The following is an 18,417-nucleotide window of genomic DNA, read 5'->3' as shown; positions in this document are numbered from 1 at the left end:
TGCTTCCCTGCGGTTCTGGTACTCCAATGATTCTTATGTTGTTCCTCTTGAAGTCATCCCCCAGGGCTCTGATTCGCTCTATAGCCATTTTGAGGTCTTTCGCCATTATTTGTTGTTGTCTATAAGCTTTCTGCAGCTCATCTTCCAGATCACTGATTCTGTATTCAGCTGTAGTCATTCTACTGTTGAGGGCATCTAGTGAGATTTTTATTTCATCTACCGATTGCTTTATTTGTGAGACTTCCGTTCGAAGGTTTGAAATTTCTGCTCTCATTTCTGCTCTCATTTCTTCCTGTATTTTCTTGGTAGACCGTTCCAGCGCTTCATTCATCTCCTCCCTTAATTTATTGGATGTCTGTTCCATACTTGCTTGGAGTAGGTCGACTCTCCTCCAGATTTCCTCCAGATTTCCTCTCTGAATTGTTTATCTGTTGAGGTTTCTGGTATCTTTTCTTCCCCCTCTCTTCGCGGAGGGGATTTTCGCTGCTTCTTCATATTGTCATGGAAGTATAGAGTTGGAACCTTGTAATTATTTATTCCTCTTCCTTTTTGTGGAAAGAAGGGGCTCCGATTGTGCTAAACTTCCCTTATTCCCTGATAGCTTATATACTGTCAGCCTAAGCTACTGGCTATTTTGCGTAAGTGTTTGAGATCGCAAAAGTGAATTTTCAAAGGAATGCACGGTACCGATTGAGCTGAGGAAGGAAAGAATAACTGCGGCTGCGTTAGCGTTGGCGGCTCTGAAAATAGGCCACGCCCACTTTGAGACCACGCCCACTAAGGCACAGGCCATGACCCAGTGTCTTCCTGTTGATGGGGGGGACGGGAGGGCGTGGCCGAGGGATGGTCCTCGTACCTGAAGGACGTGTGCAGTTACAAGCCGGTTCGGGAGACAGGGTGCGCAGGGCGGGCAGGGAGTGGCTTCAGAAATTCGGGGGACGCAGACGGCAGCGGGAAGGGGGATCGGGAGGGCGTGGCCGAGGGATGGTCCTCGTACCTGAAGGACGTGCGCAGTTACAAGCCAGTTCGGGAGACGGGGTGCGCAGGGCGGGCAGGGAGTGGCTTCAGAAATTCCGGGGACACAGACGGCAGCGGGAAGGGGGAGCGGGAGGGCCAGCTCTTGTCTTCAAGGCCCTGATTTTGAGCCCAGTCACTGCATCCCCCAAACATTCTCAGGCCCACCCAGGGATGCATAGCAGGAATAGACTCTGTTAAGAAAAAGATACACCAGGGGCTGTAGGTGGTCCTGTGGCTTAAAGCCTGAAGGAGGCCACAAGCCGCTGAGGCCACAAATCCAAACCCTGGTGCTACTACATGTGCTGAAGTCATCCTGGCAGCAACTTTTCTGGAAGCTTTGGTAAAAGGAAGCATAAAAAACATTTTGTTGGGTAATTTTTGGTGGGGCCACACAGGTGGTGCTCAAGGGCTATTCCTGGCTGGGTGTGGCGGGAGGGTGTTGGGGCCTACTCCTGGTGGTGCTCAGTTGGGCCCAAGCCTCCTGCAGTGAAGCTTATGCCCCTCCTGTTGCATAGCTCCCTGGCCCTTGAAAAACTTTTTAATTGCTACTTGGGACCAGAACAGAGTATAGCAGTTAGGGCACACTCGTAGTGTGCACCTGACCTAGGTTTCATCCCTAGCACCACCTGGCCTCCCAGCATCAGTGGGCATGGCTCTGGTGGCCCCCAGAATCTGGGGTTGACCCAGCTAATGCCCAGCACTGCGCAGTACAGGTAGCACAGACCCTTAGGCCCTCACACTGAACTGCCATGCCAGCTACTGAGAATCACTAGAGGGGCCCTTGGGCCTCCGGAAATCCGCCTCCGCCACCCCGTATCCAAATAAGTACATACGCAAATGTTATTGCATAAAAAACCTAACAAACAGCGGCTTCCTCTGAGTGGTGTGTATGTGTGAATTTTCTTTCTGTGCCTCTAGCGTCAGGTGGTGCTAGTTCGGTAGTTCAGCAGGACAAAGCGTTGGTGTGGGTGTGCCCCATCCCGTGTATGGTGGAGGACAGAGTGGCATTCCGAGGGGTGCCACCAACCTGGTGTTTGTCCGCGCCGCCCTCCAGGTCATCAAGAAGGGGCTTGTGGGCTCCATGAAGGCCTTGCAGAAGCAGTACGTGTCCTGGGACATGGTGGTGACGAGTAAGGATGCCGACGCCAACACCGTGTACAGTGCCGTGGAGGCCATGTTCATCCATGGTCTGCACACCAAGCACATCCTCACCGAGGAGGGAGACAAAAGGAAGAAGCGTGCCCAATGGAAGCCCTTGCCGCAGCCTGCCTTCTGGCCCCTCCTGAAAGCCGTCACCCAGAAGTGAGCTTTGGCTTTGGGGAGGTGCTGCAGAAATGGGGTGGGGGTGGGGCCATCGCTGTGGGGGGAAATCCCCAGCAGTGCCATGTTCTAGAGCACACAGGGGGCCTCTTACACTCTTTCCACTTGCCGCCCCTCTTGGCTCCTGAGATGCCACCCTGCGCAAGTGCTGCCAGAAGCACCTCGGGTTCTTGAGGAGCTTGATTTTGAATGAGTGCTCAGTTCAGAAAGCTTTTCCTGGGCCGGAGAGATAGGATAGCAGGGAGAGCACTTGCCTTGCACATGGCCAACCCAATTTTGGTCCCTGACACTTTCTACAGTTCCCAGAACCCTGCCAGGAGTGATCCTTGAGCTCAGACCCAGGAGTCAGCCCTCGCATCGCCAGGTGAGGCCCCCAAAATAATAACTCTCCTGTGGCCCACATGCTCACAACCCTCTCACATTCAGTTTCTATCGAGTTACCCTAAGGGCTCATGAGCTTCAGTCTAAAAAGTTGGGGACACTCACACAAATGCACGGCAGGGGAAGGGGAGGGTGTTCTGCCACACCCTCCCATGCTCAGGGGCTATTTCTGGCTCTGTCCTCAGTGATATTGGGGGGCCATGTGGTACCAGGGATCAAACCTGGATTGGCCACATACAGGGTAAGTGTATTAACCCCTTCCTGTACTGTCTCTCCAGCCCGTGGAGTATATGTTTTAATGTTTTAAGATTTTCACCAACATTTACTATATAATTTTTGTTAATAACATATAAGTTGGGCTGAAAGATAGTATAGCTGGTAGGGCACATACCTTGCAGCCAATCCAGGCTTGAACTTCAACATACCAGGAGTGATCCCTGAGCACTGCCAGGTGTGGCCCACAAACTAACAAAAAAACACCAAAAATTGACAAATAGAAAATGTTTTGAAAATCCTCCCTTGCCACATATATAGACCATTTCAGGACTATTTCACCCCTGCCCTCCTTACATGAATTTTCTTAAACTTGTTTTGAAATTTTCCTTTTTGTCTTTCCCTTTTTTTGGTTTTATTTATTTATATTTATTTATTCATTTATTTATTTATTTGGAGGTAGGGGTACACCTAGCAGTGCTCAGGGGTTATTCCCGACTCTGCAGTCAGGCAGTGTTCAGGGAACCATATGGGATGCCAGGGATCAAACCCAGGTTGGCCACACAAAAGGCAAACACCCTCCCCACTGTACTATCACTTCAAACCCTTCTGTTGGTTTAACTTCAGCAGCACAGAACCAAAATTTTTTTAACAACAACAAAAATATTGGCATCCAGCTATCTGGTGCCGCTGATTAAAAAGCTGACCATAAATATGTAGATGATCCCTTATTACCTTTGTTTTCTTTTATTTTGTTTGGCTGCACTCAGCAATGCTCAGGGCTTACCCCTGACTCTGTGCTCAGGAATCACTCTAGGTGGGGGACCATATAGAGTGCCAGGAATTGAACCCAAGTCAGCAGTGTGCAAGGCAGATGCTCTGCTCACTGTGCTGTGGCTCCAGCCTCTAGTCACCTCTTACGCGGATGTTTTGAAAGATCTGATTTATGAAGGTAGGTCAGAGTAAAGCTCAGCTAGGAGAATATCAGATAAAAGTCTTTTTTTTTTTTTAATGAACCCACTTTTGGGCGTTTGCACTCTCAGCCACAGGGGCAGATGTGGGCCACCGTTAGGCTACTGTCTCTTGGCCCTACAACAAGAGGAACCTCCACAAGGGAGGAGAAACCACTAGCCTAGTGCCCATTCCAGAAGGCCGAGAAGGAGACTCGTGTGCCTGAATGTGTAAGTGTGTGTGTCCACAGAGACACTGGCTCCCTGTGGCCCCAGAAGCATGCGGAGAGGAGAGTGGCCTTTCTAGAGCCCCCTGGGGGGGACTGAGTGATGCCCTCCCCCATGTGTGTACTTGTGGCCACATGACAAGCCTTGAGCCCATGGGCTCAGAGACTTCAGGGAACAAATGCACTCTGTCCCCACAGCACAGAGGTAGACCAGCAGCACCTCACAGCTCTGAGAACAAAATGGGTCCCCACGTGACCAAATTCCAAGTCCCAGGAAGGAGTCTTGGGGCCTGGGCTTCTGATCAATGGCTGATCTAACTGCAGGCCCACAGTTAGGCTGCTTAGGAGTTCAAAGGTACTTACTTCCCCTTCCCATCGCATCCTTTGTCTCTGCTCTGTCAGCTTCCTTTGCCTGAGGTTCTCAGCTCTCATACCTGCTGCCCTCTGTGCTGGGGGAGCAGAGGGACTGCGGGGGAGGAGGCCTGTCCCCATGGGGAGGGTAAGAGAGGTGTTTGCTCTGTGCTCAGATCACAAAGCAGCATATCTCCCTACTTAGATTTCCGCGGTGGGCATCCTAGTGGGCAGTCCAACTTGTCACACAGGGTATTTTTCTGTTTAAAGCTTCCAAGGGTGTTGTCAGAATTCAGCAAAGCCCAGGAGGACTCTGTGCCAACCTGCCAACTAACCCAGGAAGCAGCAAGCCCTGTGCCGCCCGGCCTGCACTCAAGCACACGCCCGCACTCCACCACATTAGTTCAGCCCTGCCTGCCCCGGCCTTCTCCTGCGCTCCTCCAGATGGTGGCTCCCCAGACTTGCCACCACCGGGAACTGCCCCTGTTGTCTCTGCAGGGAGCACTCCATGCCAGTAGCCTTCAAGTCTGGTGGGTGAACTGACCAGCACAGCCCGCCAGGGAGCCACCAGCCAGAGCTCCGGGAGGGTGGAGCCGGACTGAGAATCGTGGTTCCCTCACCTGCAGCCCAGTGAGTAGTGCGAGCTGTGGGTGGGGTGGAAGGGCCCCATGAAATGTCTCAGCTAGTGACTCTGAGTGGTCCCTGCCTTTTCCCCATTAGCCCTGGGTCCCCTCCCAGTGCTGGGATTCATTGCCTGGCAATGATGGAGCCCGGGCTTCTGGGTGTAAGTCAAGGAGATGAGGCAGGCACAGTGCTGGACACTTCCTGTGGGTGTGTTCTGTCAACGCATATCAACCCTGGGGGGAAGCTAATGCTCATCTTAACACAGACTCCGTGCTGAGGCTCATCTGTGCCAAAATAGTTTCCAAAGGCAAGACACTTTGCTCACTGAGCCTTTATTTTCCCTCAGCCCATATTAAATTAACAGTTCATAAAATTCTCATTCTGCGACATGAATCAGGTTTAGAACCACACACTCTCCGGAGACTAGAGCGATAGTACAGTGGGGATGGGGCTTGTCTTGTGACATGGCCAACCCACGTTTGACCCCCGACAGCCCATATAGTCCCCAAGCACCACCAGGAGTGATTCCTGAGTGCAGAGTCAGAAGTAAGCGCTGAGCATTGCCATGTAGGGTACAAAAGACAAAGGAACCACATTGTCTAATAATCTACCAGTGAACACTTGAAAGACGGCTAGTCCTGGGCTGGGGAGATAGCTCTGTGGTCACGGGTTGCATGCCTTGCGTGCACAGGGACTCATTTTCACTTCCCGGTTCCTCATGCTTCATTCACCACATGGCATGAGTCCTAGCACTGGCCCGTCCAGCCCAGTTGACCGAGTATCGCTGAAGTAGTCCAGTGTGTTGATCATCCAAGGGAAGCCAGCCATATGCAGCTCCTGGGAGAACCCTGCGTGGGCCCTTGTGAGCTTAGACCAGGGCTAAGTAGTCCCGCTGGGAGGCCACACCCTTGCTGCTTCACATTTTTTCTCAGGAAACAGGTGAAGATTCCCAGAGAAAATTATGGATCTTTTATAGTGACCCTTCTGTTTGAAAGAGAACTTGTGACTTTATTAGCAGCAAACGATGCATAGAAAATAAACTTTGTGATTTTACTCAATACCAAATAGATTAATGTGTACTCTCTTAGGGTGTTTTTTGGCACATTCCTCTGGTGCTCAGTTTCTACTCCTGGTGTGGTGCTCTGGGTACCATGGGGTGCTGGGGACTAAACCTGGAGCTGCTGCAAGCAAAGTAAACACTACAGGTCTTTGAGCTATCTCTCCAGCCCTTACTGAGGTTTTTTTTTAATATATTAAATTTTTTTAATTTATTTTATTGAATCACCAAGTGGAAAGTTACAAAGTTCTCAGGCTTATATCTCCGTTATACAATGCTCAAACACCCATCCCTTCACCAGTGCCCATATTCCACCACCAATAAAAACAAAAACAAAACAAAAACAAAAGCAAAAACAAAAAAGAACAGTATACATCCCACCCCTCACCCCCCAAACCCCCCGTGCGTGAGTGATAATTTCACTTCCTTTTCTCTTTACCTTGATTACATTCCAGATTTCAACACACAACTCACTATTGTTGTTAGAGTTTCAAAACAGACTCACTATTTTTTTGGAATTTATCCCCCAAGAATACAGCTCTATTAACAAGGAAATATTTGATAATAAGATTTCCACTGATGAGAATGAAGCAATAAAATGTTGGTTTACAATTTCTGTATTATAGTAATTAAGTCCTCGGAGATTTAAGTTGGAAAATGAATCATTTACCTTCCTGGACCAGCATGTAGCAAAAGCTTAGTTCACAGTCTCCATACATGGGTGCAAGCACTTGCTGGAACCCCAAATCCTAAATTGTCTCTGGTTCCCGCTCGTTCCACATCCACCGGCTGTGCAGAGGCGTGGGCACCCGGGCGAAACCCGGCCGGAGCCCAGCACCGGCCCCAGCGGGGACTCCCTTACTGAGGTTTTTTGTTTGATTATTTGTTTTCTTTGTTTTCTTTGGGCCATACCCAACAGTGCTCGGAAGTTACTCCTGACTCTGTGCTCAGGGGACCATAATGGATGCTGGGGATCAAACTGAGGTCAGCCGCATGCAAGGCAAGCCCCCTACCCACTGTACTGTCTCTGCCCCCTGATGTTTTTTTTTTTTTGTAACCAAGAAATCTGAAGCTTCCAATTAGAGCCTCTCATTAGCACCACAACCAGGTTGGCAACTTTGAAATCTAGAATGTGAGTAAACACAAATTTTAATAGCTTCGTGTAATCTGCACACACTTTGTGACTCAGTAAATGTGTTACCTCAGGCTGTGTATCATATGTGCCCACAAACCAAAATGGGTACAAGGCTTAATATATGAAAGAAAATTATGTGGCCCCTTGATATTCTGAGGGAAATAATGCCACCTCTCAAAATGGGCACGGACAAGTGCCCAGGTCACTAGCCCCCAAGGAAGAATGTAGCAGTGTGTTAGTCGAAGGGACAGATGTTCCGTGGTTGTTGATTTGACTTGAGCATTGGTGGAAAAGGTCCGGTGTGAGGTCAGCTCCAGGTGGCTGGGCCAGGGAAAGGGAAGGCAGCTGCCCAGTGATGCTCAGGGGTTACTCCAGCTCTGTGCTCAGAAGGGTACAAGGCAAACGCCCTACTGCTGTGTTCTCACTTCAGCTCCACTTCTTAGATTTGTAATTCTTTGACATGTTTATTTTGTGTGTGTGCATATGTGATCCGAGGGGTTGAACCTAGGACCTCACACTTAGAAGCCTGTGCTCTGCCACTGAGCCATAACCCTTCCCCCTGGCCCCAACTACTACCACTTTCTTTTTATTTTTTTATTATTATTATTTGCTTTTTGGGTCATACCTGGCGATGCACAGGAGTTCCTCCTGGCTCTGCACTCAGGAATTACTCCTGGTGGTGCTCAGGGGACCATAGGGGATGCTGGGAATCGAACCCGGGTCGTCCGCGTGCAAGGCAAACGCCCTACCCGCTGTGCTATTGCTCCAGCCCCTACCACTTTCACGTAACACACTCATGCCCTTCATTTTAAGAACAGCTTTATTGGGCCCCAATTCACCAATTAAAGTGTAGATTTTAATTTTTAAATAGACTCATAAGATTGTGTAGCCATTACCAGAGTTTAATTTACTTTGGTCCTGTGGCCACACCCACCATCACTCAGGCTGCTCCAGGATGTGTATTTGGCAGCACTTGGGGGCTCAGAGCTGCCAGGAATACTGCCTGGGCCTCCTGTGTGAAAAGCCAGCTCCGTAGCCTGCTGAGCTGTCTCTTGAACCCCACAGTTTCACTTTAAAACCTTGTCATCCGGGAAATAACCAGCCTCTTCGGTTTTTTTCCCTTTGTCAGACAGCGTGGCGATTACTAAACAGGCGTGAACTCGGTGGCGCGGGGCAAGGGGGAAAAAGAAAAGTTATGTAACAAACAGCAGGACTTAATATCTCTATATTCTTAGTAATGGAGAACTATCAAATGCCTTATTGGCAATAGGACTGTCTTTTTCTTTTTGGGGGGAAACCCCAGCAACGATAGTGAGTTGTGTGTTGAAACATGGAATGTAATCGAGATAAGCGCAAATGAAGTGAAACTTATCACGTACAAGGGTGGGGACTAGGGAGGTGGGAGGGGGCGGCAGATATACTGGGGGGGTTGGTGATGGAAGATGGGCACTGGTGAAGGGAAGGGTGTTTGAATATTGTATAACTGACATAATCCTGAGAACTTTGTAACCCTCCACTTGGTGATTCAATAAAAAAAAAAAATCAAAAAAAAAATAAATAAAACCTTGTCATCCCCCCGCTGAAGGAAACACCTTCAATTACCAGTCTCTCTCCAGTCCTCTCTCTGCCCTTGGCCTCTGGCCTTCCTTCAGCCACTTTGCTAGTAGTCAGGCCTGTTCTGGAGGGTCCCTTAATAGTGGATGAACCACACAACTTGCCCTGCTGTCACCCCATGACAGGCTCAGCCTTGGAGCAGCATCATTCCCTTTTGTTGTTGACTGACATTCCTTTGTAGGTGGCATTGTACGGCAGGTTACATTTTGTTTATCACTGGCTGATGGACTTTTCTCTTCCACTTTTGCTATTATATTTGTGTCTGTATGTTTTTATTTCTCCTCAGTGCATATAAAGTGGAATATGGGGGGAATCCAGTTTATTTCTTTTGTATTTATTTATTTACTTAACACTCTGTTTTTATTTCTATTTTCATTTTTATATTGAAACAGAAAATGTGGGTTGTTTTACACTTAATACTTTCAAATGACTTCTCACTACCTATATAATGTTCAAACTCCTTAACAAGCTCCTAAATAATCTGCTCCAATATCCCCCTGTATTCACAGTCTACTCATTCCCTTGTTGAGATCCATTTTATGCCTTGCAAACACATGTGCTTTAAAACTTCTCGTATCTGCTTTTTAATTTTTTTTAATGAATCATTGTGAGGTACATTTACAGACCCACAGACTTTCATGATTGCATTTCAGTCAAACAATGTTCAAGCACCCATCCCTCCACTGGTGCCCATTCCCCACCCCCAATGTTCCCAGTATCCCTCCTCCCACCCCTCAACCCCACCCCTTCCCTCTGTGGCAGGCACAATCCCTCTTACTCTCTGTCCTTTTGAGTGTTGTTATGGTTTGCAATACAGGTAACAAGCAGCCATGCTGTTTGGTCCATGATCTACTTTCAACATGCATCTACTATCCCCAGCGATCCCTCCAACCATCATTTATTTAGTGCTCCTCTCTCCATCCCAGCTACCTTTTCCCCTAATGCATGAGATTGGCTATCAAGGCTTGGGGTAGTGCTCCTGACACTTATTTTAACTGTTCCTTGATGTTAGTCTCCTATTATGTTAATTTATAGCCCACAAATGAGTGCAGTCCTTTTATGTCTGTCCCTTTCTATCTGACTTAGCATGATACTCTCCATGTTGATCTACTTCTATGCAAATTTCATGACTTCATTTTTTTCCTACAGCTGCATAGTATTCTTTTGTGTAGATATACTAGAGCTTCTTTAACCAGTGGTCTGTTCTTGGGTACTCAGGTTGTTTCCAGATTCTAGCTCTTGTAAATAGTGCTACAATAGACATACAAGTGCATATGTCACTTCTACTGTACATTTTTGCATCTCTGGGATATATTCCCAGACATGGTATTGCTGTGTCAAATGGGAACTGATTTCTAGTTTTTTGAGAAGTGTCCTTATTGTTTTCCAGAAAGGCTGGACCAGTAGGCATTCCCACGAGGAGTGAAAGGGAGTCCCTTTTTCCCCACATCCATGCCAACAGCGCTTGCTTTTGTTTTTTTGGATGTTTTTCGGTCTCTGTGGTGTGAGATGATATATCATAGCTGTTTTGATCTGCATCTCCCTGATGATTAGTGATGAAGAGCATTTTTTCATGTCTCTTTTGGCCATTCAGATTTCTTCTTTGAGGAAGAAGAAAAAGAATTTCTTCCTCTGTTCATTTTATTGCCACATTTTCTGATGTGGTTGGATGTTTTTTTCTTGGGAGTTCAACCAGTGCCTTGTATATCCTTGATATGAACCCCTTCTAGAGGGGCATTGGATGAATAACCTTTCCCATTGTGTAGACTGTCTTTGTCTAAGCAAAATGGGAATTGAAGGAACTTTTCTCAATATACTCAAAGCCCTCTACCATAAACCCACAACAAGCTTTATCCTCAATGGGGAAAAAGTAAGAGCCTTCCCTGTAAGATCAGGGACAGGACAAAGATGCCCACTCTTACCACTACTATTTAAGATATGCTGGAAGTACTTGCCATAGCAGTTAGTCAAGAAAAAGACATTAAGCGTACCCAAATTGGAAAGAGAGAAAGAAAACTCTCATTATTTGCAGATGACATGATACTATATTTTGAGAACCCTAAAACCTCTACCAAGAACTTCCTAGAAGCAGTAAACATGTAAAGTCACAGGTTATAAAATCAATACCCAAATGTCCATGGCTTTCCTATACACAAATAACGAGAGAGAAGAAAGTGATATGAAAAAGGCAATCCCATTCACAATCATGCCTCAGAAAATCAAGTACCTCGGAATCAGCTTAATGAAGGAGGTAAAGGACCTATACAAAGAAAACTACAAAATGCTACTTCAAGAAATAAAAGCGGACACGAGGAAATGGAAACACATCCCCTGCTCATGGATTGGGAGAATTAACAATGTCAAAATGGCAGTACTCCCCCAAAGCCTTATACAGATTCATTGAGATCTCTACACATGACATTCTCAAAGAAATGGATCAAACACTCCTGAAATTCATATTCAAGCGCTCACAAATAGCTAAAACAATTCTCAGGAAAAAGGATGTTGGGGTATCACCTTACCCAACTTCAAACTGTACTTCAAAGCAGTAATAATTAAACAGCATGGTATTGGGACAAAAATAGCCCACAGACCAGTGGAATAGGGTTGAACATCCTTACACAACCTTCAAATATATGAGCATGTAATCTTTGATCGGTGAGCAAGAGATGTGAAGTGGAGCAAGGAAAGTCTCTTTCACAAATGGTGCTGGCAAAACATGTAACTTTCAGTTACATGAAAAACAATGGGCTCAGATCTGTACTTAACACCATGCACAAAAGTCACATCAAAATGGATTAAAGACTTCAACATCAGACCCGAATCTATAAGGTACATTGAGGAAAAGGTCGGCAAAACCCTCTACGACATTGAAGCCAAAAGTATCTTCAAGGATGAAATGCCATTGACCAAAGAAGTAGAAACAGAGATGAACAAATGGGACTATCTTAAGCTAATAATTTTCTGTACCTCAAAAGAAACAGTGACCAGAATACCAAGACTGTCTACAGAATGGGAATCCAGTTTAATTCCAGGTTTAACCTTTTTTATTTGTTTGTTTGGGTTGGGGGGTGCACACAGAGGTGCTCAGGGCCTACTCCCAGCGCAGTGCTCAGGGGTGGCTCCTGGTACTGGTAGGAGTTTGGGGCTGGGGGAGACCCTCTGCTGCCAGCGATGGAATGTGCATCTCCCAAGCATGCACCGTGTGCCCCAGACTGTTAAAGTCTCCCTCTGGTCCCTCTGGTTAGTCTCTTGAGTACTACCACATTGTGAAAAACTAAAAGGTACAGGGGCTGGAGCAATAGCACAGTGGGTAGGGTGTTTGCTTGCACACAGCCAACCCTGGTTCGATTCCCAGCATCCCATATGATCCCCAGAGCACTGCCAGGAGTAATTCATGAGTGCAAAGCCAGGAGTAACCCCTGTGCATCGCCGGATGTGACACAAAAAGAAAAAAAAAACCAAAAAACTAAAAGGTATAGTATGTTTTTCCATATCTTCACCCCCAATTTTGATTGTCATTGCTGCCAGCCTCCTGGTGAATAGGGACAGCTCACCCTGGTTTGGTGTATTTTTTGTTTCTTTTAAAATTTAATTTAGGGGCTGGAGCAATAGCACAGCAGGTAGGGCGTTTGCCTTGCACGCGGCCGACCCGGGTTCGATTCCCAGCATCCCATATGGTCTCCTGAGCACTGCCAGGGGTAATTCCTGAGTGCAGAGCCAGGAGTAACCCCTGTGCATTGCCGGGTGTGATCCAAAAAGCAAAATAAATAAATAAATAAATAAATAAATAAATAAATAAATAAATTTAACTTAGTTTTTAAAATTTTATTTTCCCTTGCCTTATATAGACACTGTAGTTCGCAAAACTGTTCATGAAGATTTGTTACAGACATTCAATTCTACCATCATTGTACCTTCCCACCACCATTATCTCCATTTTTTCCAATCATCCTTTAAACCTTACGCAAAGCAGGTACTCAGTAATTTATTTATTTATTTTATATTACTTGTTATAATTTGCTAAAAGAATACTGAAAAAATATCTCCTCAGAAGAAAATTAGTGAAGATTGTGTATCTCACCCTGGAGCTATTATCTTATCTTATCTTATTTATTTTTGGAGCTATTATTTTAGTTTAGAATTTTCTTCTTCTTTCTTTCTTTCTTTCTTTCTTTCTTTCTTTCTTTCTTTCTTTCTTTTTTTTTTGCCTTTCGGGTCAAACCCGGCGATGAACAGGGGTTACTCCTCGCTCTACAATCAGGAATTACTCCTGGCAATGCTCAGGTGACGATATGGGATGCTGGGAATCGAATCCCGGGTGGGTCGCTTGCAAGAAAATTTCCTATCTGCTGTGCTATCGCTCCAGCCCCTCACCCTGGATCTATTAAGCAGTTGTACAAGACATTGCTAAGATATTGGTATAGGTTAAGCCTTTTATGTTGGTACTTTCTTAACCTAGATCGGATGCCTTCTACTTTATATCCCATGCAGTCTGTTTGCTACTCCTGTTTTATCAGTGTTGTACAGTTTGAGGTGTCGTGTGGCTGCAAATGCCCTTGTGCATTCCAGTAAGCCCAAAGTTTTCAAGGAGGTGATACAGGTGGAGTTAACTTTTTAACTGGCCATCTAGCCAAGGCATGTGAATTGGGGATAGGGCCTAAGAATGAGTTCCTTTTGTGCCAGAGACCACCAGTGTTACCTGGTGATCCTCAAGGGTCTCCAGGGCTATAGTCAGTGGTGCTTCAAAGAGGGTGACATGGTGCCAGGTCAAATACAGGTCTGGTTTGCACCAAAGTCCTTGAGCTTTGTCTTGATCATTTGTCACATCAGTGTTTTTAGTTTATTTCCATTTTGGGACCATACCCGGTGGCATTTAGGGCTTACTCCTGGCTCTGTGCTCAGGGGTCACTTCTGGCGGGACACCGGAGACCATCTATGGTGCTGGGGATCAAACCCAGGTTGGTCATACGCAAGGCAAATGGCTTAGCCCCTGTCCCATAGCTCCATGAAAAGTTTTTAGTTTTCATGTAGTCCAGCATCTATTTCCTTTTGTCACTTCGGGTTTGGGTGTTTGTAATTAGGATCCTAATTGCCAGGTATAAGGTCACGAAGATTTATTTCTGTGCTTTTTCTCAGGAACTGGATTATTTGCTTTGGACTATTGTATAGGAAAAGGACTCTTGGCTCTCTGTTTGGGGGTCACCCTGGTGATGCTGAGGGGAACCTGCCATGCTGGGGATCAAACTGGGCCTCCCGTGACCAACACATGCATTCAGTCTGTTGTGCAGCCCTCTGGCCTACTGCTTCTTAGTTACGGAGTTAGCTCTTACTTTTAGGTCCAGAGCCACTTAAGCTCCCGTCTATGTCTGGTGTAAAAGGCCCAGCATCCCCTTACCTCTGCCCAGTCACTGAAATCTGTTTTTCCTGTCTCTTCCTCGGCCCTTTTAACATTTTGCTGTATTTACAGTTCCCTTATTTTTGTGTCCACCTCAGTAATATTTACTGAGGCATATACTCTTTGGCAGGTACTCCGTGGCTACTTTTTGCATCAAATTCTGGAACATTTGTAGCCCACGACAACAGTGGTTTCCCAACCCCCTGGTCTGTGGGCAGGTGCCAGCCTGTCCTGCCAGAAGGTTCTTGCCACTTTGTGAACCAGTGCTTGCCACTTTCTATGTGGCAAACCATGGACACGGTTTGGACACTGTGAGGGCTGACCACTCTCTTCCTGGTTGACCTGATGTCATGTGGAATGAGGCGGGGAAAGCCGGCCTGCTATGGAGTTTTCCAGAACTCCTCTCTCTCCTCACTTGGGCATTCTCCATGTTGTCTGCCCTTTGCTTTCATTCTGTGTCACTGTCTTCTCTTCCCCTTCACAAGCCAAATGGACCAGAGCCCTGGGAGTAAAGGACTAAACCCAGGACTAAAGGGTTTCCAAGGGCTGCCTCCTTGTTCTCATACAAGTCCAGGCCCCTAGCTATTGACTCATTTATAAAACCAAGGGGACCCCGATGAAATTTCTATATTTGGGGGACTATTAAAGTGTTCCTTGTACGAAGAAAGCGTTCATGTTTTCCTGTCTGAATTTGAGTGCCAAGTGCAATCGGAGCACTCAGGGTACTAAAAGGAAGATAAAACCTATTGTCCGCGACATGTTCATCATGAAGTGGAGACCTGTGTGAACAGTTTCACAGGGTGTTGGGAGAGGCAATGAACTCTGTAATTACTGGTTTGAAACAATATCAGGCTTTAGGTAACTTAACCAAAGCAAATTGTTTTTAGTGGAGAGAGAAAACTCGGTGTAGCTTAATGATCTGGTATGGAGGCATAAAAAATAGTGGTGGGTGGAAGAAGTATGTCAGAATGCCAGTGATTTCAGCTGCTCTGGAAGAACGGACTAGAATTCAGATCATCTTTAAAAAGTCCTGGATAGGGGGTTGGAGCAATAACACAGCAGGTAGGGTGTTTGCCTTGCATGAGGCGACCTGGGTTCGATTCCCAGCTTCCCATATGTCCGCCTGAGCACTGCCAGGAGTAATTCCTGAGTGCATGAGCCAGGAGTAATCCCTGTGCATCTCAGGTTGTGATCCAAAAAATAAAAAAAAAAGTCCTAGATAGAATCTATCTTTGTTTTGTTTGGGAGAGGGGTATTTGGGACCACACCCAAGTGTCTGGGGCTATTCCTGAATGTCTTGCTCAGGAGTGACCCCTTGGAGTGCTGGGGATACACTCTTAGTCATCAACCAAAAGAGCATTAATGATTAGGGATGATCCTTTCTAAAAAGACGAGGATGGAGGGCTCCCAACATGTTTCTTTATATTTTACATACTGTTCCAAGGATCAGAGTTGGTTTGGCCACGTGCAAGGCAAACATCTTACCCTCTGTCCTATCTATCTTACCCAGGATCTAATTTTTTTGTTGTTTTTGCACCACACCCAGCTATGTTTAGGGGTTACTCGTGACTGTGCACTCAGGAATCACTCCTGCCAGTGCTCAGGAGACCATATGGGATGATGGGGAACAAACCAGGTCAGTCACATGTAAGGCAAGCACCCTACCACTGGTGATTTCATCAGTCTTGATAAAACTGGGATGTGCCTTGAATCACTCATGTTCCTACTTCTGAGTTTTAACTACAGCAGACATAAAATGAGAAATGATTATGTGATAGTTTCCAGACTTCTAGATTTCCAGAACAGATAAAACAAGAATAAAATTCAGACCATGATCAAAGATTTTCCATTTTTAAAACAACTTTAGGACTGAAGGGGATAAATAAAAATCACTGTATCACTGTCATCCCGTTGCTCATCGATTTGTTTGAGTGGGCACCAGTAACATCTCTCATTGAGTGACTGCACAGCGGTTGGGCATTTGCCTTTCACGCAGCCGACCCGAGTTCGATTCCTCCGCCCCTCTCGGAGAGCCTGGCAAGCTACCGAGAGTATCGAGCCCGCACGGCAGAGCCTGGCAAGCTACCCATGCTCATTGGATATTGGATATACCAAATAAAAATATTTTTAAAAATTCCTCTTCATAAAACAATTATTAGCATTGTAGAGAGGTCTGTAACAACAAGTCTCACAATGGAGACATTACTGGTGCCTGCTCGAGCAAATCGATGAACAATGGGATGACGATAACAGTGCTGCAGTGCTTCCACTCAGCAGCAGGGCATTTGCCTTGCATGCAGCCGACACGGGTTTGATATTTCACCCCTCTTGGAGAGCCCGGCAAGCTACCAAGAGTATCTCACCCGCACGGTAGAGCCTGGCAAGCTACCCGTGGTGTATTCGATATACCAAACACAGTAACAACAAGTCTCAATGGAGATCATAATGGTGCCCGCTCGAGCAAATTGATGAGCAATGGGATGACAGTGACAGTGACAGTAGAGAGGTCACACAACTAATGAAACCAGTTTTTGTCTTAGAAAGAAGAACATTTGTTATATTACCCTTTATGTTTTTTGGGGGGCCAAACCTGGCAATGCTTCTCCTTGCTCTGCACTCAGGAATTACTCCTGGTGGTCCTCAGGTGAACATATGAGATGCTAGGGATTGAACCTGGTCAGCTACATGCAAGGCAAATACTCTACCTGCTGTACTGTCACACTGAGCCCTATTTATATTATCCTTTTTAAAGGATTAGGGAAAATTTCACAGACGGGATGTGGTGCTGTCCTGATTCTGCTGACCTGGGTTCAATTCCCACTTCCATAAATGGTCCCCCAAGCCCTTCCAGGGATTCAGTGATGTTTGAGCACAAACCTAGGAGTCAGCCTGGAGCATCACTGGGTGTGGCCCCCAAATAAATGAACACAATTCCATCTTCCACTAACATTTTTTTTTAACTTTTTGGGTCACAAGGGCTACTCCTGGCTCTGCACTCAGGAATTACTCCTGTCGGTGCTCAGGGGACCATATAGGGTGCTGAGAATCGAAGCCGGGTCAGCCACGTGCAAGGCAAATGCGCAACCCGCTGTGCTATTGCTCCAGCCCCTGATACTAACATTTTAAAATTACGGATGGGAAGGACCTACTTGCCTTCTTAGTCCATTGCTCCACCAAATAGCTACAGGGAAGCTAAGAAGTCTCATGGGCACCACAAGCTCCCATGTTGGAGTCACTACTTGAATCAACTCAATTCCCCAGTCTCTGCCCTGCTCTCAGCTCCCACATCATCCGGGTTCCACAAACGCACCTTCACAATGGTGCAGTATCCTGTGGGGTTGGGATTGGGGTGAGGAGGAAGGAAATTGTTTTCTAAGGGTTCAGGCAGAACTAGAGGTCCTTCCCCTATGTCCTTAAATTAGCTCTCTGGTCTCTAATCCCAGGGCTCAATGGCTCCAAGATGAGATACAACAGTTTTCACACACCTTACTCTGAGGAAACCTTTTTGGATAATTTTCAGTCAAGTATTTATAGCAAGTAATACAAAATAAATGACTTAACATTTTTTGGGGCAGTTTTGGGATAGTGGTGGGAAAAGTCAAAGGTGGTGGAAAGGTGTAATGGTGATGAAATTGGTGTTAAATATTGAGTGTAATCAAATTCTGTGAAAAACTCTGAAATAAAAGAAAGAAAATTAGCCCTCTGGGCTCATCAAGAAAGACTTGTGCTGATGGGACACCAAGGAGTTTAAAGGTGGGGACTTGGTGCCTAGCCCTTAGCACTGTGGGCTGGGCCTGGCCACAGTAGATCCACCCCCAGCACGCCCCACCCTCGCACAAGCCCCCTTTGAAAAAGCGGGGGCAGGTTCTGCGCAGGCGCAGTGCCGCCGTGAGTTTGAGTTGCGCAGGCGCAGTGAAGCCGAGGAGGGCTCAGGTGGTACCTTTCACGGTTCCCAACGAGAGTGACAAAACCCTGTTGGTGTGGGAGATGAGCTCTGGCCCCAAATATCCCTTGCATGTGAGCCGGGTCCCCCCGGGAAAGGAGTCTCTCGAGCCCCGACTTCCCGCCGTGGCCCCGCGCCCTGCCCTGTGCCAAGGGAACCGTGGCTGTCAGCTCGCGCAACACTTTCT

At 46.6% G+C, this 18,417-nt stretch overlaps 1 protein-coding gene and 1 pseudogene across 5 annotated transcripts in view; both read left to right on the top strand.

Moving 5' to 3' along the window:
* Nucleotides 1-18,417, top strand: part of LOC129406600 (pleckstrin homology domain-containing family M member 1-like) — a 60,369-nt gene that overhangs the window by 31,770 nt on the left and 10,182 nt on the right. For 3 of the 5 annotated variants that reach the window (XR_008631095.1, XR_008631094.1, XR_008631096.1), the window contains exons 3-4: nt 2,072-2,319; nt 4,730-5,089. Coding sequence is in view for 1 of the 5 variants with exons in the window: in XM_055144926.1 (XP_055000901.1) it covers nt 2,072-2,319; nt 4,730-4,793 (312 nt within the window). In the remaining 4 variants the exon portion in view is untranslated. Of the gene's footprint in view, nt 1-2,071; nt 2,320-4,729; nt 6,319-10,279; nt 10,461-18,417 lie in introns of those variants that run through there. The other 2 variants (XR_008631097.1, XM_055144926.1) reach the window with 2 other exon arrangements.
* Nucleotides 13,556-18,417, top strand: part of LOC129406542 (RAD52 motif-containing protein 1-like) — a 32,075-nt pseudogene continuing 27,213 nt past the window's right edge.

Source organism: Sorex araneus, chromosome 7 (genome assembly GCF_027595985.1).
Source record: "Sorex araneus isolate mSorAra2 chromosome 7, mSorAra2.pri, whole genome shotgun sequence".
Taxonomy (NCBI): Eukaryota; Metazoa; Chordata; class Mammalia; order Eulipotyphla; family Soricidae; genus Sorex; species Sorex araneus.
Note: the sequence above shows the minus strand (reverse complement) of the source record. Positions and strands in the feature narration are given on the sequence as shown.